The sequence below is a fragment of the Lycorma delicatula genome, chromosome 1 (assembly GCF_047948215.1).
Source record: "Lycorma delicatula isolate Av1 chromosome 1, ASM4794821v1, whole genome shotgun sequence".
Taxonomy (NCBI): domain Eukaryota; kingdom Metazoa; phylum Arthropoda; class Insecta; order Hemiptera; family Fulgoridae; genus Lycorma; species Lycorma delicatula.
The window spans coordinates 55,431,885-55,457,407 of record NC_134455.1 but is presented as its reverse complement, the minus strand read 5'-3'; the positions used below and the strand labels follow the sequence as shown (position 1 = coordinate 55,457,407).

Here is a 25,523-nt window from a genome sequence, read left to right as displayed (position 1 = left end):
AAATAATTCCATACGTAGCTGAAGTTAAACTAGTTCTACAGTTAAAGACACAGCCGATATACGGATTTCTCCTGAAAAACTCTCTCAGACCATAACTATTGGGGCAGTCCATAAAAACTGTTAACTTTTTATTATATATTCCGCTTGAATTATTCATTGCTTACCACCGCTGATAAGTTTTATTGAAAAATAAATTTGAAGTTTTTAATTTTTTATATCGTATTTACGAAAACTTTCTATGTTATACATTTAAATAAAATTATAAGAATAACATTTTATAATATTAAATTTATCAGATTTCTACGTAGGTAACACCAAAGTAGTATAAATGTATTTTACTATTTTTTAAACCTAAAAAGTGAATTATTTTACAGAAAAAATATATAAATAAACTGAACACTAAACCTAATACGTTGTGATGCATTACTAAATCTAATATAAAAGAAGTCTGTAGCGGTTCTGTCCGTTTGTAACAGCATTACACCAGCATTACACAAGACGAACCAACCGATTGCTTTCAAATTTTCAGGATGCATTCGTGATATCCCAGAAAGATTTTAAGTCATAGATAGAGGAACTAACCCCCTTGAGGGTGAAGTTGTGGGTTTTTTCTCTTGAATGACCTGATATCGATTTTTATTTCATTTTTACACTGACTATACTTTTGACTATGCGTTTTGTAACATATCCGATTTTCAGCTCTCTACACTGACATCTTTCAAAGATTTAAGGTATTCTAAGGTAATAGAAAGGGGGAATCAAAAGGGAAACGTTCGTGTACTGCAAGAGCGTATCAGAGCTTCTATATCAAGAACGAGGGAAACGTTGGAGGAAATAAAGGTTTTAAGACTTTAATTGTTATCAGTATTATTGTCAAACTATGAGGATAATGAACACAGTGGGGATCCAGAGGGCGGAACTCTCTTGCTAAACGGGAAGAGCAAGCAAAGCAAGCATTGACCGGGTAGAATCTCATAAAACCTGTTTAAAGAATGTCACGTAGGTCAATTATAGTAAACATAGTTCTGTGAATGACTAAAATAAATAGAATTTCATGGATCGTCTAATTTAATACTTCAAAATTATTAAAAATAAACTTAAAAACGTATCAAAAGGATTGTGCTAAAAATAATGCTATCTTTTTTTAAGAATGAGCACTGATGATTATTACATTTACATTAAACTTTATTGTCATTAAAAAAGAAAAATGTTGTCCTCTTTATTTTCCTTTTAGTAAACATTTCATAAAAAGACATTTCAGAGAGAAAAGATAACAAAAGTAATTTAAACAGTAAATTACTTTTTCATTGTTTTTTTTTTAAGTTGTGAAGAAAATTTTGTTTAAACAACCTGCATGTAATATTATTTTAATGTGTTTTTTTATAAAGAGTAAAGAAGTTTTCTTAATTTCTTACTTATTGTTCCAGAAATATTTGTCCGTTATTTAGCTATTTATAGTAAAAACTGCATTTAACTGGACAGTTATGTACGAAAGCTCTACTTTAACTAACGCTCATTTTATCGTCATAGATTACTTTAATTCTGAAAAATATATAAATATTTAAAAAATGTTCGGCTGCATACGGATAGCATAAATAGTAAATAGTACAGTCACAGTTCCCTAATTATAGTTTGTCGGTTGTCCAAAATCTGTAATGAAAATTTTAGATTATTGTAACAGCTGAGAACTGCCAGTGCTAGTGATAACAAATCTGCTAATGAATTTTAGATATCAGTTTTTATGATTATCATTGCGTATCACTTGACGAGAGGTGGTTACAAACTGACCTTAGTCGTAGATCCAATGTGTCTTATCCAAGTCTAGAAACTCTCATCTAATGCAAAATTGTAACATTGCATTAAGCTCTTTATCTAATTTAAGAGTCCGGTAAAAATTGTTTTTAAATGAATGTTTTTATTTAGTTATTGTTTCTACGTCTAGATACAATCTTTAATGAGGCTTAGAAGGGTGAACTGTGATTGATCGAAATTTTATAAAAAATTGTTTGGTCCTTACAATTCAATTAAGATACAAAATTATGGAGTCGTACTGATGTATAAAAAAAATGGTTGTCGGATTTATAAATCCTTGATATAGATTCCTTATAATTCATAGAGATTAAGCAAATTACAAATTCACTTATATTATTAGACTATCTGAAGAAAAAGTACCAACCCGGTGGGTTTAAATTTATAAACCTGCACTCCAGAAAATATAAATTAAAAACATTATGCACTTTATTTTATTAAATTCCGTCGGTTAATTATTTTATCATAATTCTTGTTTCTATTATAAAAAAGTAAATTAATTTAAGTTTAATGATCATTTTATTTTCAGATAAATTAATGAGAAAATGTGATTTATATTTAAAAGCCATTCAGTCACACTAGATTTTAACTTGATCATAATATTATAAAAAGGTGTAAAAATATCTTCCATACATTTAATATTTCTTGAGGTATATACGCAGTTACGGGTGACACATTAATCTCTCATTCCAAATACGTCGGGATACCGTTTACTAGTAGCACCCTCATATTTTACTTGAACTAAAAGAACGACGTCCACATAAATTCTATAAAAAAGTGATTCTGAGAAATCTGGTAAAAATTATCTATAAAATTTATTGCTTCTGGTCTTTCTACTAAAAATCATCTTACACCATGTGATTTTATTTCACGTAGAAATGAATTTAATTTTCTGATAAAAGTAGCCAAAAAGATGGATTTGTGTAATAATTTAAATAACTTTTATGTTTAAAAGATATTTCGGTTACTAACTTATATTTATCAGAAACGAATAAAGTAATAGATATTGTTGCCATAATCGGAAGAATAATCAACCTGACGTATAACACCGAAACACAGTAATATGTAATAAATATTATATCTGTTTGTTATAAACTGATTGAGAATTAAAATCAATTTCTAATTTAATCATATAACTTTGCTAGTGTATGAAAAATTTATGTTGAACAAATTTTAAAATCATTTATTAATTATACTTACATGTATGTTTCAAATAATTTTATTGATCACATAATTTTTCCAATCTGCAAGAACGTTAATTCGTTCGAACGATGCATACTTCTCGAACAATTGATTCTTTCGAATGGTTTATACTTCTTTATACGAACGATTTATCTAAAATTATATTTGTGATTGATATTGATATTTTCGGGATGATAAAAAAAAGAAGTTAATTCTTCCTATCGTTGAAATTCACAAGATCAGTGTCAATCGTAGTTTTGTTCAAAAGAAATAAGCCTGTTTTTAGACTTAAAAATAATGTCTATTGAAAATAATGTTTTAAAAATATTTTTCTAGGCTTCAGAAGAGATGGTATTCACATAATAAATCCGAAAACCATTCAGTTTCCTGCCATGTACAGCTATGAAATCATTTAATAACAAATGCTACCTTTGATTCTGTCATGTGCATCAACAGTGCACAAAATGTAAGGAAGTACTGTGACTATGCTGTTGTCTATTTGGGTCCAAACCATCTGCAGAAGACAAGATACGTTAGCCTCAGTAGAGTTAGATCCCTTGATGGACTTCGGATTGAAAAATTTCACAATTCAAAATTAACTGGTATAAACCTTGTATCAAGGACACTTTAGAGGAAGTATGAGTATGTGAATTATAGTTTATAAATTTAAATATAATTCAATTAGTCTGGATTGGGATAAATAATGTAGTTTAATTATAAAATGAAATGCGATTAATTAATTATATTTAAGTACATAATAGAAATTAATTTCTCAAAATTTGTTAATATCTGTTAGATTTTTATTTTATAATCCTAAAAAACTGAAATTACATTAAAAACATTGTAATTAAACAATATGTAAAATTTTTATACAGTTTACTTTATTAATAAAATTGTGTTGATTCATAAAAATTTGATTTTCTGTGACTAAAAAGTATAAAATAAAAAAAATGTTAAAACATGTTTTTCTATAAAAACTAAAAATCTAAAAATATAAATATTTAAACATTGTTCTAAAAAAAATAATAATATTTTCAAAAGTAAAGGCCTACTGAAAAATTAAGTTTAGTATACGAAATAATTAAATTCGATTCGAGGAAAAAATGATCCAAACAATGGATTACCCAGTAAATATAAATAGAAGATAATTTTATTTTCAACAAAATAATTTATATAATGTTTGCTATTTTTGCAAGACAACAATGAAAAGCATAGGGCGCGCTTTCATATTCAATATCTACATAAATTCTTTAAATATGGCAAAGGTTTTGATGCAAAATCGAAATATTAGCTTCAATATACAATATTTAGTAAATCTCTTTGGGTGACCAAGTTAAGGTGCAAAATAGAACTGAGGCCGCTCTCCATGCTTTTCATCGTGGTCTTGCGAAAATAGAGAACATTATACGTATTATTTTGTTGAAAATAAAATTATCTTCTATTTATATTTACTGGGTAATCCATTGTTTGGATCATTTTTTCCTCGAATCGAATTTAATTATTTCGTATACTAAACTTAATTTTTCAGTAGGCCTTTACTTCTGAAAATATTATTTTTTACTTTTTAGTACGCTGTTTAAATATTTAGTATTTAGATTTTCAGTTTTTATAAAAAAGCATGTTTAAAAAAAATTTATTACAATCTCAAATTACCGGCTTGAAAAGTTTTATTATTTTTGTCTGTTAAATAAAGTTTTATCAACGGAAGAATAATTTTAAACAACAGAAATAGAGTAACATTTTTTAAACGTTTACATTTTTTTATTACAATAAATCAAGTGAATAAATAAATAAAGTTTTATTCAAATCAGTTAAAAATCAAACCAGTAAAATTGATTTCATCAATTATATTCTAATTGCACATTAAACGGTTCTGTCAGGAATGAGTGTACTGCTGTATGGATATAGAAAATGAATTGCCTTAAAATTTGGCAGAAAAATTTAATAAAAGCTATAGATGAGATCAGAATAACCGTATAAAAAGTCTGATGTGGACACCACATAACTTCCATGTATGGCTACTAAATTACACGTACACAATGTTTTAAAAATGTAAAGAACATAAAATTATATTTCATTAACTTCTTATATTTTTCTTTTTTTTTGTTTGTTATAATTGAATTATTATTTATCGTAAAACTTTTTTTACATTCAGACAATAATAATTTAATTCAATCATTCAAAAATTTATAATTTAATATATTTAAAGTAAAAAAAAGGAGATGGAGTCTGATTCGAACCGATGTGCCTTCCCTTGTAAGATAAAATATTTCATTAATTAAAATTTTATTTGGCTATAACTCTGAAACCAACGAAAACAAGTACCACTTATGATATATCGTTGAAAAGCTCTCAATGAGAGCTTATTACTGCAGTTAAAAAAAAGTCCAAAATCTAAATCTTTGGCGATTTTGGGCTTTATTGGACACATTTGGTTCAGTCGATTGCAATCATAAGGGAGATGCACAACTAGATGTTACAACAGTCCTAAATCCAAGATTTCAACATCAATAATCGTTTTTGAGTTATGCGAGATACATACGTAGATACGTACGTACGTACAGACGTCACGCCGAAATTAATCAAAATGGATTCAGGAATGGTCAAAATGGATACTTCCGTTGAAATCTGAAAACCGAATTTTTTTGCGATTACAGTACTTCCTTGTACTAGGAAGTGAGAATTAACAAATAAAAATGAAGAATGGATATAGGTTTTATTAATACATAAAAAAATAATTTCATCAATAATAATAATTTAAATATGTGAATGTAATAATCTAATAAAATCAGTACCAAAATAAAATAAGTATTTGGGGTTATTTTTTTAAACTTTAATGTGTCTGCGTACTTACTGTTGATACACAATACAAAAAATAAAATACAGGAGGACGCAAAAAATGTACATTTATTTTTTTATTTTTTCATAAAAAACCTTCTAATTTGGTATAAACTAAATTTTTAGAAAATCATTACCTTTTAAAAATTACAATATAATCATAATAAGGCACTTTCTTACAGACTGAAGTACAAAGATGTAAGACGAAAATTTTTACTTTTTCAAAAATGATTTAGTTTAATAGAACTGGATAAGACTGAATTTTTAATTTACTAATTACATCGGTTTGTTATTATATTTTGGTAATCGATCGGAATGATTTATATTTTATGGTGCAAAAAAAAGCATATTACCAATTTATTTCTTAAAACCTCTTTATGACTACTTAATGGAACCTCAGAAGTAAGAATATTATTCTTGAAGGAAGTATGTAGAGATTTAAAAATTGTTTAGTAATGAGATCAAATGTACGTTGTATTGCATGATTTTAGAGTGAACAAAATGTTCCAGTCTTCTAGAAAACGAAATCATTTTTACAATTTATTAAGAATTTGTTGTCTTACAAGTCACCCGGAGAGGCTTCGCGATGAGCAAGAGAAACATTATTGTATTCTTATTAATCACCCATTATTCCCTAATGAGTGTCCATGCGATTAACAATCAAAACCTAAGGGTAAGATGCTTCTTACGCGTGTGTTTATGGAGATGATTCTATCCATATTTGCAATTAATCAGTTTCCACTGACTGAATGGTGTTTTGAAACTGTTATACTTTATCTTGTAAAGATACGTTATCTTCTGTGAGAATTACACCAGTTACTTTCGCATTTAGATACAGTTCATCATTCCCAAATAGAGTAATAAAGATGGAACATTAATGTTATTTTTTCAGCGGGTTACAGCATTAATTTAACCATTTTTAAGCGTTTCCTCTTTTTATGTATAAAATAGCAACTAAATACATTCTTTTTTTATCATTATAAGAAGTTCACTGAGTTTCCTTTGAAAAAAAATTAAAAAATATTTTCATAACCTATATTTTTTTTCTATTGAAAAGTAATACTCTCAGCAAACAAAATTTCTATAAAAGGATTGTGAACGTTTTCTTCAAAAGCATTACAGAAATTTAATTAAAACTTTAAGAAAATATCGATAATAGCAAAATTAATCTCTAATTACATCAAAGCAATAATACTATTCTTTTCACGTGGAATGAAGTAACAATAAACGAGTAAATGAGTTATGGCAAACGACATAAAAATATTTATTTCACAGAATATTTATGAAGATACGTTAAATAAATTTTCAAGAGGGGCAACAATAGCAACTAAAACATCAATTATCATTTGAAGTGTGTTTTTTTTAACTTCATTTAATAGTGTTTTATGAGAAAGGTATTTGATGTTAAACGGACTACTTTGATCGTATTTTTTTTTTTTTTTTTAATTAAAGATCTTTAAGTTAACGCATCTACCAAATTTTACTACTAGTGAAGGGAGCTTTATTTTAAGTTCTATGCTTTTACTCAAGTTTCTCTAGGTTTCTTCTAACGTTTTTGAACAGCTTGATTAAATTTTATTACAAATTGTATTTTATATAATGTGAAAGATCGTAAAAATATTTTTTTTTTCAAAAATAAATTATGTTTTAAAAGGTAATAACTTTAAATAAAAAATTGTTAATCGCAGAAGTCATTTTAACTGAGAAAATCTGTAAAACGATTTTTAATTGTTTTTTTTAATTTTTACTGTTAGCAGTAGTTCTATATTATTTCTTTCCATTGTGTGAATAACTTTTGTGTATTTAAAAAATACATTTTTTTCAATTAATTCCTATTTCCTATTTTTATTATTTTAAAATTAGAAAAAGTTCGCTTTGGTAAAAGAATCTGAAAAAAAACATTATGAACAAAATAAACCTCAATTGAAAAGATATTTGTTTTAGTTAATGCTTAATTAATTCTCACATTTTGGGAGGTTTCCTAAAAAAAGCTGTCAGAAAAAATATCTACATTTCTTTTTCTTTTTTTTTAAATTTGAAATAAAAAGTAAAAATTCATCCGAAATGAAATTCCAAAAAAACTAGAAACAAAACGACCTTTTTTATTTTTATTTTTTAAAGTTGATTTTTACGAAGAGCCATTTTTTGAGCCCTATGAGAAAGTTAAAAAAATTAAAGGATTCTGCACCGGTTGTTCTAAAATTGCATAAATAGAAATTAACAGTTTTTTATTTTTTTAGCCGTTAAGAATTATATTATCTCTTATAATGTAAAAAAATAAAATTTGAATTCTGGGTTTTGTGTGTAGGTAATGTTTCTATATTAATATAAATAATATTACTATTAACATCTAATCAAAAATTTTATTTAAATAAAAATAATTGGATGTTCTGATCAGCAAACATTATAATTCATGTTTGTATATTACTGGCTAAAAGTAAAACCACTTTTAATTTTTTCCTCACGAAAAAATTATGAAATATCATAATTTAAAACTGCATTTAGTCTAAGTTAAGCTCTTCTGAATGAATAAAAAGATAGATTTGTATTAGAAAATATACCGCTGCACCAAAAAATATTCTATTACTGTAGAAAATACATAAATATGTAAAAAAAATAAATAAATCCAACTTTGTGTTACAAAACGTACACATCTACAAAGACCACTGTCAGAATTTCAGTATTAAGCTGCGGCTTATTCTGACAAGCTGTCTTACAAATCTCTTACTACTAGGAAAGTATACTAAGTACACTTCTCCTACATGTTTTGTTACTTACATTCAGTAGATCCATTTATTAATACGATATCATGTTGTTTTTACTATTTAAATGTCAAAAAGATACTATAAGATGAAAACCATCGAGTAAACTAGAAAAAAAAGCTGACAATAATATTTTAATACTTTTCTGGCATTGGTATTTATTCGTACGTATTGTAAAATAATGATACTTGAAACAAGTTACATAAAAGTTAAAAAAGTAAACCAAAAAAGTTTAAAACGATACAAAAATTTACATTTTAAAACTTTCATTGGCTCCCCACCGTCAATATTGCATCCAAAGTATTTTTTGAGGATCATTTGCACAACTACTATGTCTAGGAAACAAAAAAAAATTCGGTTAAAAAATATGCTATAAATAAAAATATAACTTTTTTCAATTTTTTGGGAAGGAGGAATTTTAGAGCAAATATAAAAAAAAATTTGTAAAATAAACATAGACACATGCACTAAGGTTAATATAAAGTGGGGTTGTATACACAAATTTTGAGAAAATTGTTTCCAAAACACTATCTACCCGACCTCCTGGAGTTATGGATTCCAAAATTTTACCAATAAATTGCCACGAAATATACACGAGTCTATGTAAAAAATTTAATCAGAATCGGTTTATCCAGTCTAACGTTGTAAAGCTTCAAACAAGCCAACACACGGACATACGTATATTACCTCCCACACGTTTTGTTTTTTGGGGTTTCTGCCTCATGAAAAATCGAGCCTAAAAGACAGTACCCCGTTTCTTGACTGATTATTGTAATCTCCTTGTTTCAGCATAGTTCTAGAGTTATGATGCCAAGAAAATAAATTAATCTTGATTTTTAAAATTGGTCCTTAGATGACCTCGGTGGCAGAGTGGTAACTTCTCTGCCTTTAATCCAGAAGATTTTGGGTTCAAATCCTAAGCATGCTTGGGATTTTTTCACACTGCAACAAAACTCATTTCTCGGTATTAAAAAGTAGGAAAAACATTTTGAATATCTGTAACTGAGCGTAGACCTCCCAGTTGTCAGAAAAAGAATAAAGAAACAAATAAATGAGCAAAATAATCGAAACACAATACAATCAAGTAGAGCAGATCAGAGGGATAATAACCCCCATTCACTCATACGTATACACATAACATTTAAATAGAAATTAAATTATAGACAGGAACTGCCTTCTAGACTGACGCTCGCCTCTCAAAAAAAAAAAAAAAATGATATGATTTACAACGTTTTTACTATTAAATTTAACGAACTTTTGAAAATGTTCAATTATAAATTTATCTATACCCAATTCTATAAGTGAGAGGTAGACAATACAGAGAGCATTTCTCATTAAGCTGTTTTTAATGAACTTTTCTGTAACTGTGCTATTAAATGAAGTCTTATCAAACTAAAGCTGATTTTGCTTTTCCCTTACTTTTTCTTGTTATTTATTTATTTACTACAATTTTTTTGCCATTTTAGACAATTTTATTCTAATTTATACATTTTTGTATGTTACTATTTTTATTTATTTGTATTATTCCGTTATAAAAATGAAGAAATACATTTAAAACTTAGTATAACATAACGATCATATTTTAATTTCATTTTTATTTTAGATTATTAATTTGACTTATTAATTAATAATTTCATAATTTTCAACTTACAGTTTTTATTTCATTTTATAACATTAAATTCGTAACATAATTTTTTTTTTACACTTACTTTTTAATAATATAATTATTTAAGTTTAGGTTAAAATAAAATCGGTGTACGTGACCAACATTAGTATTCTTCTAATTAAAATAGTCTTACTACCACAATATGCTTAAAATTAAGTATGAATTGATAGTGAAATTAAAATTCAAAGAAAAAATATTAATATTATTGCCTATATTTATGGAATGGGTAATATTTAGGCATTATGGTTTTGATATTGTTACTGAAACTACTTTATGAGAAATGAATTCATAATAATTATTAATTTGCAGCTTCGTTTTGATCGTGAGCTGACTAAAAGGTATATCGAGCAGCTAACTACATCATGTTCAGCAATATGGATCTGATAAATTAAATTTAAAATGGAATTAAATTTTCAATCGGTATCTTCTAAATCAAAAACTATCAGTATTAACATTTTTAATACAATTTAATAGAAAATATTACCATTTTTGTTGGTAAGTAAATAATAATATGTTACGTATCAACAGTTGCCCAATTGATGAAAATCGAACAAGCTTGGTAGTCGATATTTTTTTTAAAGTGAAAAAATTACACTTTTGTGTACAAAAAATTATTGGCAATTCCGAAGCGATTTTAGAAGCTTTAAAACATAAATATATTTTTGTAATACAGTAAAAATCTGTTCATCGTAAAAAATACTTATTTGATAACTGTGAACGAAAAAATTGTACACCTAGGAAAATACTAAGTACACAAAAACTAATACCAGAGTATAACCGATTTCAAGAAGTAGCTTAAAATGAGATTTTTTACATCATAGGTACATTTTAATAGTAATTATCTTACTGGTAAATATAGAAATTTCTTAAACAATGCAAAGAATTAAAATAGAAATTTAAAAATTTGTACATTCCTAGCGAATATTTTTACAAAAAAAATAGAAAAAAAAATAGGTATGACAGGGGTAGCATTTAGCATTGAACAGAAAACAAAACAACTCTCTAATTTCAACATTTTTCTGCAACAGCTATGCAACATGCTACATTTTTCTGCAACAGACTTAATCAGTTCATTATTGTACAGGAATACTTTTAATTTAATCTCAGATAGCCTATTATATGCGGTACAAAATGTTCAACGTAAGATGGAAGTTCAAAACAGTTCTCAGCTTTCCTTCTTGTATTGAAATCGGATTACAGTTTTCCTATTATGTATTATAATTAAATTTCTATCTTTAAGAAACCTTTACTTGAGTCCTTAAATAAAAGAAATAAATGAAATTTTACGAAAATTTAATGTATAAAGTTCTAACATCAAAGTAATTTAGTTAAAGTTAATGAATGATTTAAAACCAATTTTTTTTTACAACTTAATGTTTTTTCGAATATAAAGATTTTTAAATTTCTTAATTTTACATAATTGTAAGCGGCTATAATTTTTTATTTATTTTAAAACATATTATTTTAGTTTATGTACCTACTTTATGCTTTGAAAACATTGATTTTAAATTATATTTCATAATAATAATTTTTTTTTTTAAATACTTTTTTACCACTAAAGTATAACATAAAGAAGTCTAGTTAAGTAAAGCTTTACACAAAATGATAACAAAATTTTGTAATCAATATAACATTGCTTTATGCTTATTTTTGTACAATATAACTTACACGAAAAGAAACGGAATTTGTATCTATTTATTAAAATAAACTTGAATAAAACTTTCTGATATTTTTACTATTAACTAGCAAACATGCAAATTAATCACCTTTTTAGAAACCCAATTTAATTCCTTTACTTTCTATAACTAACGTCTATTTTTATACATATATATATATATATATATATATATATATATATATATATATATATTTGTTTTTTAAACAAGTGTTTTTCTTTTAAAGATAGTTTTATTAAAACGTAATCATTTTCGTTTCGTTGCTTCTCACTAACAGATTTATAATAATAGAAGATTATTTATTTTCATTAGGAAAATACTTAATATTAGGCTAAAAAACATCATAAAACTATTCCAATTAACAATTTTTAAGAGACTATTCGATAATTTTAATCAGATTAATGGATAATATTGTTTAACAGATTATGATACAAAATTAAGTTGATTGGAAATGACTAAAATTATAATCAGAATATCTGACAATTAATGTCTAGCCTGTCTGATTTAATTAACTACTAGATATTATCGGCAAAGGCAAAAAGGAATTATCAGAACAAGAAATACAAAAGAAACTATTATATTATGTCAGCACCTAATAACAGTACGAAAAATTTTCCCTTTCAAAAAAAACATTATAAATTACCCTCATGTTAAATGTTGCTTACATTTATTTTATAATAAAGAAAAATAAATCCTTACTAATAGAGACATAGATGAATCTTTACTCTTTGAAGAATCTATTTTCGGCCAAATTTAGGTAAACCTGTTCTTATGCGTATATGCGTACTTTTATCAATGAAATTAATTGTTCTGAAGAAAAATATATTAAAAGTTACAATTTTTACATTTTTATTAACAGTTCTTTTAGCCTATATATAATTTTTTTTTTGTTATAAATATGAGAGAAGAGTGAATTCATTCTTCTCTCACATTAGTTCGTAATTATGAACTAATTTAAAGAATAATCTGACATAGATTAAATTATAGTGCATTTTCGATAATTTTACCATTATATTCCAGTCCAAATCCCGTAAAATCTAACTGTGATTTTTCCCTTAACATTTTCAGTAAACTTCAGTTTAACCGATAATCTTCGAAGAAAATCAAAAGTATTTTCCATTAATGAATATGATGAAAAACGTACAATAATTGATATTAAGTATCCCTTAATATTTTCTTATTCTATACTTAATTTAAACATGAGTTTAAATTAATATATAAAAGGAAGAAAAACCTGTTTAATTATTAATTTTTTTAAGTTTTCAACAACAAAAAAAATGTGTATTTCCTAGTCAAAGCTCCAATATTGCAAGTTTTAGAGAAAGTAATATTTTTTTATAAATAACTAGACAGGTAAATTACTGTCTTCTGAAAATAAACGGCAATTTTAATCTAACAAATATATACTGAGCAATTTTAAATTATTACATCTGCGTAAAATTAATTGGTTTCTTTTTTTTTAATAAGTAAAAGGCTAGCTCTCTATAAAATAGTAGTGGTTTGTTGTCGGTAAAAGAGAACTTTATTAAATGTGTTGAATCTATTAGTAAGTTACTTTTTAATAAAAAAAAACTTTTACTTTTTAATAATAAAAATGTAATATTTTCTTTTAGTATTTTCTTTAAATATATAAGAAATATTAAATATTTAATTTTAATTGTGCGTAAATAAAGTTAAAAAAAGTTATATTTCATTCAATGAATAAAATAAAATTACGAAATCAACAAGATAAGGGGTATTTTATCCTACTATTCCAAAACGGGCTTTCATAACTAAGTCTGTATTCTTGGTTGAGTGTATAATATAATCGTAATCATAAAACTTTTCGAAGAATTTTACTTTGATTAGAATCACATTTTTTTAGTTAGAATAACCCTGGAAAATAATAATTGAACTTTAATGTTATCTATTTTATATTTACTGGAGAAATGAGCCGGGGTAAAACATTTTATGAAATTTTAAAAGAAATTTAGCCGAGAAAAAAGTCATTATTAAATAAAAAACGAATTAAAACTTTTATAGGAAATAAAAGTTTTAAAATATTAATAAAAATAAAAGGAAATCAATCTGTTTTATTTTTTAAATCTTTAACTTTTTTTCTATATATTGTTTGAAGAATACCTGGAGTGATACGAGGACGCCGCCGAATAATATGAGTCTCTGTATGAGTAACTTCATTCCAGCCGTCTTTCACAGAAGTAGACGCCCTACTCCGTCAGTACTCATATATATTACCCTCGAGCATGCGTTGTTTGACTGTGCCGATCCATACATCCCCCACAACGATTACATCCCGATCACCAATTAAAAAAAAAATATATATCTTAATATATGTGTATATGTGTAGTGTATGATACAATTCTACGTGTTGAATTAAAATATAATTGTTTTTTAAATATAGTCTAAAAACCCATACTATTTAAAAACAACATAATGGTTTTTAAACTGTAAAAAAGGGGAAAAATTACATTTCCTTAAAAATTGACAAAGATTGTGCAACCTATTTTATCTAAATAAATGATGTGATGCTTGGACTTAATTATGTTTTAATATAGGCTAGGTGTAGGGGTTGATTTATTTCATAAACAGTTCGTTCTTTAAAATTACTAATGATCGGAAAAGTCTCTAAAATAATTTCTATAAGCTTATTATACAAAGCAGCTTTTTAATGATGTAAGATCCATTAATTTTGTGTGACATTACTCCAGGCAAAAAGGACCATCGGTTCTCAGAAAATCAAGAAAAAATCAATAATCTGGAATTTTTTTGGCTAAAATCCAATTTATTTTACTTTTAATAAACGATAGATATGTAATATAGGATTAAAATACGTACTGAAGTATGGGGCAAAAAATTAGAGATATTCGAAAGAAAAAGTTGATAAAAGGCATAAAATTGATTACATTAGAATGAAGCAAGTAAAAATAAAAAGGAATAAAAAAGAAAAAATGAATAAAAAGGAAAAAGCGCGTACATACTCACACCCAAGTTTATGTAAATACATACGCACTCACAAATATGCTTATCATTGTACAGAATATTGTGGGATGAATTACTTATACCACCGAACTTGATTAAAATATGAAATTAAATAAAGTTTCTCATACGACAAATACCCTATCTCTCGTTGTTACTCGTCTTTTTGTGTTTATAAAATAAATAAATTGTGAATCATTAACGCTTTAAAAAGTTGTTTTTTTTAATATTTGTTACTAATTTGTTGGCAAATAAAATAATGGCGATTTTAATTTTTAAATCAATAATTATAAGTTTTTTCTAATAAATTATATTTAACATATAACATGTTTATAATATGAAATATAATTTAATAACGCTGATAATTACCTATTCTCTTATCTTTTTTAAAACGAATAAATACGCTAAAGCATACATTTGATTATTTAATCAGCGAATGAAGAAAAAGAAATTGAATAGCTCTGTAAAGTTTATATTTTTAAAATAGCATTATTTTTTGCTGTTACAAAGGGAAAATATTATCTAAATTTTAATCATTGAAATATTTCGTGTTTCGTGTGATAAAAAAAACTAATTGTAATTGTAATTTTATGAAACAAAAACATAAAATAAGTAATTTATTATTAACAATAGGTCTCTGATTTTATTATTAAATGAAATAAAACAGCGACAGTAAAAATAAAAAAGCTTAAATTTGGAGGAATAACGTATAAAAACAGTAAACGTGAACAATAAAACACGATTCGCGTTTATGAGTAGTAAAAATTCTAATTAATACAAGCGATAAAATACCGTTGTTTTATCGTTGCTAAGTGTTTGAATACGTAAAAAATTATTTTTCTTTTCGTTCTTCTGTCATGAAACTTGAATATGATATTTATAACTATTATTTTATCAAATATAAAGTATAAAATAATATCTATTAATTAGAAAACTGTTGAGTGGTATTAACTCAACATACCAGATGTATACCTAAGCATCAATAATTAGTCTGTGATAAATGTTTTAGAAGAAGGAAAGGTCCCTACTCTAAGTAGGTAATGATACCCATCATTTTAATGCATGTCTAGAAATTGTACAACAGCATAAAATGGGATTGAATAAGTCAAAGCAGTCTTAAATGATTGTAGGTAAAATGGATGAATTTAATAAATAACTGACTGATTAATTAACTTGATAATTTCTTCGTTAAACTGACTGATACTTAAGAAAAAGCTTAAAGAACATTTACTATTGTTTTAATGTAGACCATCGTATATGGTATTGAAAACACTATCTCACATATGTAACAAAACTAAATGAGATTTGCTGACATCTTATCAAAATTAAATCAAGCTCGAAACAAAAATCACAAAAAACCAAATATAAATAAAAACTAAAATATTAAATTTGATAAAAAAAATATTAGCAACTGCCAAAAACATGTTTCACGGGTAGGCTATTTAATAAAATATAACCAAAAATGTTAAATTTGACTTCACTAATTTGCTACAATATCACCATTCAGATTTGTTGACTACATTCCGTTTTCAATCTTTATTAACAAGAAGCAAGAAAGTATAATCAACTCAATTTTAAGCGATTTTTTTTTTAATTTTATTTTCATATCTCATATTGAACTTAAAATCGCACAGATTTGAAGAAGATTAGTGAAAATTGGATAATTTTTTTTGTATGAATGCTAGATGTCATAAGACTGTAGTAAACGTGATATGAGATACTGGTTGCTTTCAAAAATGGCAGTTTCTAAAAAAACAAATTATAATAATAATAATAAACATCCCTGTGCCTGTCTTATCTGGGCATGTGAGGAATGAAGTGGTTTCCTGATATCTTCGTTGAGCCTAGCTTTCTTTTGCACATCGTTATGCCAAGCCCAAACAAAGCCAAGTGATACTTAATCCTACAATTGACAATGTTTTCTACAGGAATAAAATATAAAATATTATGTCGAATATCATTACCCTCAGTGAAAGAAGAAACTCTTTTTTCTTCTAGTGTAGCTTGCACCTTAGATAATTAAAATTTATCCCACGTAACAAATAATATGGACAGATAGAATAAGGTAACAATTCAATGTACTTCTACATGTTTTTAACAATGCATTCATACACCGTGCCCACCCAGTAGGAAGAGTAACCTTAGAAGCTAAAGTATTATACAAGAGACCACAGGTTGATTTACTTGAGCTACCGCACAGTTTATGAGAATGATTAGATCTTGCCTGTATGATACTCAATAGTTCTAAAGTTAAAAGCAGTTGCTAAATTACACGTATGTTATGACATCTTGTTGGAGTACTTCAGATTTGATGTTTAATAATAATAAATAAAACGAAGGTTCCAGAGAAATAATTATAAAAGCTATTTTTCTTTTCTACGTCATTTATAAAAGAACAAGATGAAGGCTTAATAAGTTTACCGACCGTTATTCAATCATTACAAAGATTTCAACGATCTCGACGCCTTTGTATAAAATACAGTTTTTCGGTAACAGGTGTTTTTTACACCTACAACTCTACTAAGCGGCTTTTTCCACATAGTTCAGACTGTGGAGTTTTTCTTCAATATTCTGAAAAATATTGTAAAACTTTTTATTACTAATGTTTATTGAATTCATTATCTATCTACCGATATGTTAATTGTCAGCAACTGAGTGTTGTCATGGCGTAATATTATTATTATTATCTAGCATAGTTAAGGATAAAAGAGAATTGTGTTAGTACTATTTTAAATCTGTAAGAATTCAAGAAAAAGTTAATAATGTGCCAAATTAAAGTCTATTTTATTTCTAATAATTTTAATTTAGTTTGAAACACACCACTTTTTTCCATGAAAACAGGGATTTATCGTTTTTATATCCTTTCTGGTACTACGTGGAATTTCCAACCTCTGAATTTTGAAAATAAATTCTGAATTATATATAAATTCTGTAAAATACATGGTTAAAATGTTAACTTTATCCTTCATAAAATTTCAGCCATTTTAATTCATTATTTTTAGAGTAATAATATTTATCACCTCCAGTTATCATATCGAAATGAATTTTTAATAAGGAAAGGAAATAAAAAAGAAATTTGAAAATAGTGGTAATTTTCAAAATTAAAATCATATTTATAAAAAAGTGTCTAAAATGGAATATAGTTGAATAGAAAACTTCGGATAGATTCCAAGGATTTTTTGGGTGTACTAAAGAATGAAATACTTCAAAACTGAGTAAATTACAGCCAATTGCAATTGTGTAAATTGTAATCTATGAACATCAATTGTTAAAGGCAGTAAGGGATACATTGTAATAATAAAGCATTTTGGTTATAAAATAGCATAGCATTTTATTAAAGAGCTTATCAAAATATTAAGAGTTCTGACGTTTAAGATATATTTTCTGCTGCCTAAAAATTAATCTATGTAGATATTCTAATTATGAACAGCTTAAGTTAATAATTACTTTTAAGTAACCGTAAACTACTCGTATAATATAGAAATTTAAATTCAGATCTAAAACAGCAAATAAATTTTCGTGCAAAATTCAACCGAATATTACCTTCTGTAAAAAAAGAATAAATAAGTTCGTCTACATAAAATTTTATCGTTACATCCACTATGTGAGTGTAAATATATATATATATATATATATATATATATATATATACACACACAAACACATACACACATAATCTATATATATATATATATTTAGCTTAAGGACGTACAAAAGCAGATTCTAAAATTTAATATACAGATATAGTCAGTACCTAATAATAGTGGATATACTTTCTGCACTTAGTGAACGGTTGAGTGAACATTTTTAAATGATTTCTGCTTTCATTAACTACGCTTTTTCTTTCCAATCACCCATTCAAATTTATAAATGGAGACATTTTGAACTTCTATTAAAGAATATTATAGTATAGTTAAAAAATCATTTCGTTATGATAAGTGGAGAGGTCTTAAAATGCATACAAAAAGAACTTTAAAGTTATGTTTGCCTAAAAATTTAAACGGTGTATTTCATGCTTTTAAAATGGTTCTTAATAAAACAGTGTAATACGCAACTGGCTTTAATTTGATATATATTATGTTTACATATAAATACGCTATTTATAAAAATATTATAGCTCATATTCATGTTTCTTCTTCAGTTAACCGAAGTTAATTCATTTTTGTTATAATAGCAAATATCAATGAAGAGAGAGATAAAGAAGACTTGTTAAAAAAGTATCAACTCTTTCAAGAAAAATTGTGTAATTAAGTCTATTACTAGTTTCTGAAAGCTGTTATTTTGCTCGTTTGTACAACAAAATTGAAGCACAAATATGATATTCTTAATATTACTGTATATTATTATACGTATATTATAAGTATATTATAGATTAAAGACAATAAATTCCTAACGGTAGAATAAAGTTTTTTTTTTTTTTTTTTTGTCTTCAGTCACTTGACTGGTTTGATGCAGCTCTCCAAGATTCCCTATCTAGTGCTAGTCGTTTCATTTCAGTATACCCTCTACATCCTACATCCCCAACAATTTGTTTTACATATTCCAAACGTGGCCTGCCTACACAATTTTTCCCTTCTACCTGTCCTTCCAAAATTAAAGCGACTATTCCAGGATGCCTTAGTATGTGGCCTATAAGTCTGTCTCTTCTTTTAACTATATTTTTCCAAATGCTTCTTTCTTCATCTATTTGCCGCAATACCTCCTCATTTGTCACTTTATCCACCCATCTGATTTTTAACATTCTCCTATAGCACCACATTTCAAAAGCTTCTAACCTTTTCTTCTCCGATACTCCAATTGTCCAAGTTTCACTTCCATATAAAGCGACACTCCAAACATACACTTTCAAAAATCTTTTCCTGACATTTAAATTAATTTTTGATGTAAACAACTTATATTTCTTACTGAAGGCTCGTTTAGCTTGTGCTATTCGGCATTTTATATCGCTCCTGCTTCGTCCATCTTTAGTAATTCTACTTCCCAAATAACAAAATTCTTCTACCTCCATAATCTTTTCTCCTCCTATTTTCACATTCAGTGGTCCATCTTTGTTATTTCTACTACATTTCATTACTTTTGTTTTGTTCTTGTTTATTTTCATGCGATAGTTCTTGCGTAGGACTTCATCTATGCCGTTCATTGTTTCTTCTAAATCCTTTTTATTCTCGGCTAGAATTACTATATCATCAGCAAATCGTAGCATCTTTATCTTTTCACCTTGTACTGTTACTCCGAATCTAAATTGTTCTTTAACATCATTAACTGCTAGTTCCATGTAAAGATTAAAAAGTAACGGAGATAGAGAACATCCTTGTCGGACTCCCTTTCTTATTATGGCTTCTTTCTTATGTTCTTCAATTGCTACTGTTGCTGTTTGGTTCCTGTACATGTTAGCAATTGTTCTTCTATCTCTGTATTTGAACCCTAATTTTTTTAAAATGCTGAACATTTTATTCCAGTCTACGTTATCGAATGCCTTTTCTAGGTCTATAAACGCCAAGTATGTTGGTTTGTTTTTCTTTAATCTTCCTTCTACTATTAATCTGAGGTCTAAAATTGCTTCCCGTGTCCCTATACTTTTCCTGAAACCAAATTGGTCTTCTCCTAACACTTCCTCCACTCTCCTCTCAATTCTTCTGTATAGAATTCTAGTTAAGATTTTTGATGCATGACTAGTTAAACTAATTGTTCTGTATTCTTCACATTTATCTGCCCCTGATTTCTTTGGTATCATTACTATAACACTTTTTTTGAAGTCTGACGGAAATTCCCCTTTTTCATAAATATTACACACCAGTTTGTATAATCTATCAATCGCCTCCTCCCCTGCACTGCGCAGTAATTCTACAGGTATTCCGTCTATTCCAGGAGCCTTTCTGCCATTTAAATCTTTTAATGCTCTCTTAAATTCAGATCTCAGTATTGTTTCTCCCATTTCATCCTCCTCAACTTCCTCTTCTTCCTCTATAAAACCATTTTCTAATTCATTTCCTCCGTATAACTCTTCAATATATTCCACCCATCTATCGACTTTACCTTTCGTATTATATATAGGTGTACCATCTTTGTTTAACACATTATTAGATTTTAATTTATGTACCCCAAAATTTTCTTTAACTTTCCTGTATGCTCCGTCTATTTTACCAATGTTCATTTCTCTTTCCACTTCTGAACACTTTTCTTTAATCCACTCTTCTTTCGCCAGTTTGCACTTCCTGTTTATAGCATTTCTTAATTGCCGATAGTTCCTTTTACTTTCTTCATCACTAGCATTCTTATATTTTCTACGTTCATCCATCAGCTGCAATATATCGTCTGAAACCCAAGGTTTTCTACCAGTTCTCTTTATTCCGCCTAAGTTCGCTTCTGCTGATTTAAGAATTTCCTTTTTAACATTCTCCCATTCTTCTTCTACATTTTCTATCTTATCTTTTTTACTCAGACCTCTAGCGATGTCCTCCTCAAAAATCTTCTTTACCTCCTCTTCCTCAAGCTTCTCTAAATTCCACCGATTCATCTGACACCTTTTCTTCAGGTTTTTAAACCCCAATCTACATTTCATTATCACCAAATTATGGTCGCTATCAATGTCTGCTCCAGGGTAAGTTTTGCAGTCAACGAGTTGATTTCTAAATCTTTGCTTAACCATGATATAATCTATCTGATACCTTGCAGTATCGCCTGGCTTTTTCCAAGTGTATATTCTTCTATTATGATTTTTAAATTGGGTGTTGGCAATTACTAAATTATACTTCGTGCAAAACTCTATAAGTCGGTCCCCTCTTTCATTCCTTTTGCCCAGCCCGTATTCACCCACTATATTTCCTTCCTTGCCTTTTCCAATGCTTGCATTCCAATCTCCAACTATTATTAAATTTTCATCTCCTTTTACGTGTTTAATTGCTTCATCAATCTCTTCGTATACACATTCTACCTCATCATCATCATGGGCGCTTGTAGGCATATAGACGTTAACAATCGTTGTCGGTTTAGGTTTTGAATTTATCCTTATTACAATGACTCTATCGCTACGCGTCTTGAAATACTCCACTCTCCTCCCTATTTTCTTGTTCATCACGAAACCTACTCCTGCCTGCCCATTATTTGACGCTGAGTTAATTACTCTAAAGTCACCCGACCAAAAGTCGCCTTCCTCTTCCCACCGAACCTCACTAATTCCTACTATATCAACGTTTACCCTATCCATTTCCCTTTTTAAATTCTCTAGCCTACCAACCTTTTTTAAGCTTCTAACATTCCACGCTCCGACTCGTAGAATGTTATTTTTTAATTTTCTGGTGACCCCTTCCTTAGTAGTCCCCACCCGGAGATCCGAACGGGGGACTATTTTACCTCCGGAATATTTTACCAAGGAAGGCGCCTCCATTATTGTATATGTGAAAATGCAGAGCCACATTTTCTTGGAAAAAAAGCAGCTGTAGTTTTCCATTGCTTTCAGCTGCGCAGTACTCAGAGGACTGAGTGATGTTGATACGGCCGTTTAAGTCGTCCTGACTCACGCCCCTAACAACTACTGAAAGAGCTGCTGCCCTCTTTCAGGAATCATTCCTTAGTCTGGCTCTCAACAGATACCTCTCCGATATGGTTGCACCTTCGGTCCAGCTACTCTGTATCCCTGAGCACTCAAGCCCCCTCACCAACGGCAAGGTCTCATGATTCATAGAGGAGGGAATAAAGTTTATAAAAACTATTTTGAAATACATCAAGTGGTACGTTAAACAAAAGTGTTGAAAAGGAAATTTCAAATATAAATTTACATTTAAATTGTGTCGTCGATAGGCTTAATTATACACATATTTAAATAAATACATTTATAAAACTTTTTACAACTTAACGTATAGAAGCTATACATTTTGATGAATGTGAGCGTTATTACAAACAGACAATATAAAATAAACTGATCAAATCACTGAAAATTCTTTGGAGAAATAGGGAAAAATAAAAATTGTAAAAAAAAAATAATACAAGTTAAATTAGTATATGGAGTAAACACTTGTTTTTGAACATTTAATAAAATTTGAATGTGCAATTTACTAAACTCGTCGATTATAAGTGAAATTGCGCATACGCCATGTAAGTTTTAATTACTCTTTAGTAAATCTTCCAAGACATTTCCAGGCTACAAAACTCCGCAAACAGAAATAGTTTGGTTTTCTTCTACCGAGTCTTTCATATTTAAAGCAATTTGTTTAGTCTTCATAAATATGCGTTTAACTAATTTAGTTTAATAAAAAAAATAATAATTAATTTACATATGTTTTACTTTTGTTGCCAGTTATTCTATTAATGTTAAATATATTATTTGTTAAAACTTTACACTTTAGTTAACAATTGTGTTCAATATCTCAGGACTTATCGTGTTACCTTTAAAATCATTAATTAATGTAGTTAATTATTAGCTTTACCTGACCCGTTGCTTCTTCAACAGTTAAATTTATTAATCTCGTATTTTGCTTACAGAAGAAAATATGAATCTATCGTAAGATCGATTCATCTTTTCTTCTGTATACGTCAGAAAATTCATCGTTTACAGATTTCAAAATTATGAATTCACCAAACAAATGTTGTCACAGTAAGACAAAAAATTAGGAAAGATCCCTGATTTCCTAACGCGACACATAAGAAAATAAACTCATGAGTAGAAGATTTATAAAGTACAATATAAATTTAATTTATTTCTTACTTCTTATTCCTTAACAAATAATTTTTACTGCTCATTTTAAAATCATTGATACAAATACATGACCATTATAAATATCAATAACTGAAAGAAAAATTGAATAAATGGTGAGAAAGCCTACTAAATAATGGAAGAAGGAAAGGTTCAACAAAAGAGTGATTTCTCAGAAAGTAAAACTCTGTCTTTAAATTTAATTACATTTTTTTTTTCTTTAGCGTCAGTGTTTAATTTACAATCGGTTCGAATTTGCGGGATCTGTGAGTAAATTTGAATCTGAAACAAATGACATCCAGAGATGGGTTTCCATTGGAATCCCTCAAAACACTGTATATGTATACATATGTTTATATATCTTACACAGTATACATAAAAACATATTATGTTTATAAAAATATTATTATCTTATTAACTAAGTAGATGTGTTCAAGGAACGTTGATAAAGGTCAAAACTTAAAAAACAAAGAAATCAGCAAAAATAGTCTTATCAATCACACAAAGAATAACTAATCAAACAAAGAAACAGTGAAACAAATCAAAGGACTAAAAAAATGTGGCGAAACGAAATAAAGAATTTTGACGATACACCACAGCGTAAGAACAGCCGATTAACCTCAATTCTCAGTGAACTTATAGATCTAATATATGCAGTTCCTTTAGGTGCCTAATATCCTCCCTGTTATCCAGGAGATTAACGGCGAGCAAGTTTACATGTTTGTTGAGTCTCATTTCGTATCTTGTACTGAATCGTATATGGAAAATTTACGTAAGAGTATTAGTCTGCCTGACTGTGCAAGTTACATTAACATTAATAATTTATTATTATTATTATTTATTAATAATTATTTATATTTATTTTTTAAATAATGTTAAAAAAAACTAATTTTGGTTTTCTTCAATAAATAAAATAGGTGTTGTTTAAACGATATTAAATAAATTAGCAAAGAAGATTGCTTGAAATAAAAATAACAAAAAATCAGTTATTACGAAATACGATTATTTTTTAAAACTCATTAAAGCGATTAAAATTAATCTTAAATGCAAATAAAATATAAAAAGAAGAAAGCGTATGAATATAATAAGTGAGTAAAACAAAAACTAATATATTAAGAAAATAAAGTAAATAAACTCGGAAATTAAAATTTTTTGAACAATATTATTAAACTTTTTATATCGGAAGAAGAGTTAACACCATTCATAACGAATTCTTAACGCAGTCTTGAATTAGGAATAAACCATTACTGTATGTCATTGCATTTATTCCGGATGAAGCAGTACGCATCCGTTGTATTTGTAGTAAGTTCCATTACAAAGGTTTTATCGCAATCAGAAAAGTGATAGAATCGCAGGTTGTTTTGTTGTAGCTACCGAGTTCGAACCCGGGTGAAGCCTAGTATCTTACATTACGTAACTTTTATCATATGATTCAACATAATGTTAATTTTGCACTGATTATTAAATTAACATAATTAAATTAAAATACTTAAATTTTAAAAGAAATTACATTATAAAGTTCTGCCGATAGAAAAATAAATTAAAGATATTCTTTATAATTCTTATAATTATATATTTATAATTTAAATGCGATGTATATGTAAAAATACAGGCAGAGCTTACCGATTTCTATAAACAGAACTTATTTATTTTTTGAAAATACAACAGAAGTGTTTATATTACGCAGAAACAGTTATCGATAAAGATAAATAAATCATTTGTATAAATCTAATGCATTTACATTTTATTAGCATACAATTCTTTCTCTTTTATAATTCAAGTATCCGATTGAATTTTTCTTCCTTTCTTGTTTCTCCAAAAATTTTGTTCATTGTTAATGTTGTCAAAACTTAAAAATGACCTTAGCTGTTTTAACTTCACACCTTCATGCGGCTGATTAAAAACAAAAATTGTTATTTTCC

General features: G+C 27.3%; 1 protein-coding gene across 3 annotated transcripts in view; it reads right to left on the bottom strand.

Moving 5' to 3' along the window:
• The window catches only part of Nplp1 (Neuropeptide-like precursor 1), a 171,757-nt gene extending 157,617 nt beyond the window's left edge, over positions 1-14,140 (bottom strand). For all 3 annotated transcript variants that reach the window (XM_075354927.1, XM_075354930.1, XM_075354931.1), the window contains exon 1: positions 14,055-14,140. In XM_075354927.1, the coding sequence (XP_075211042.1) occupies positions 14,055-14,111 (57 nt within the window). In that variant the 5' untranslated portion in view covers positions 14,112-14,140. The remainder of the gene's footprint in view (positions 1-14,054) is intronic.
• Between the last annotated feature and the right edge of the window lie 11,383 nt (positions 14,141-25,523).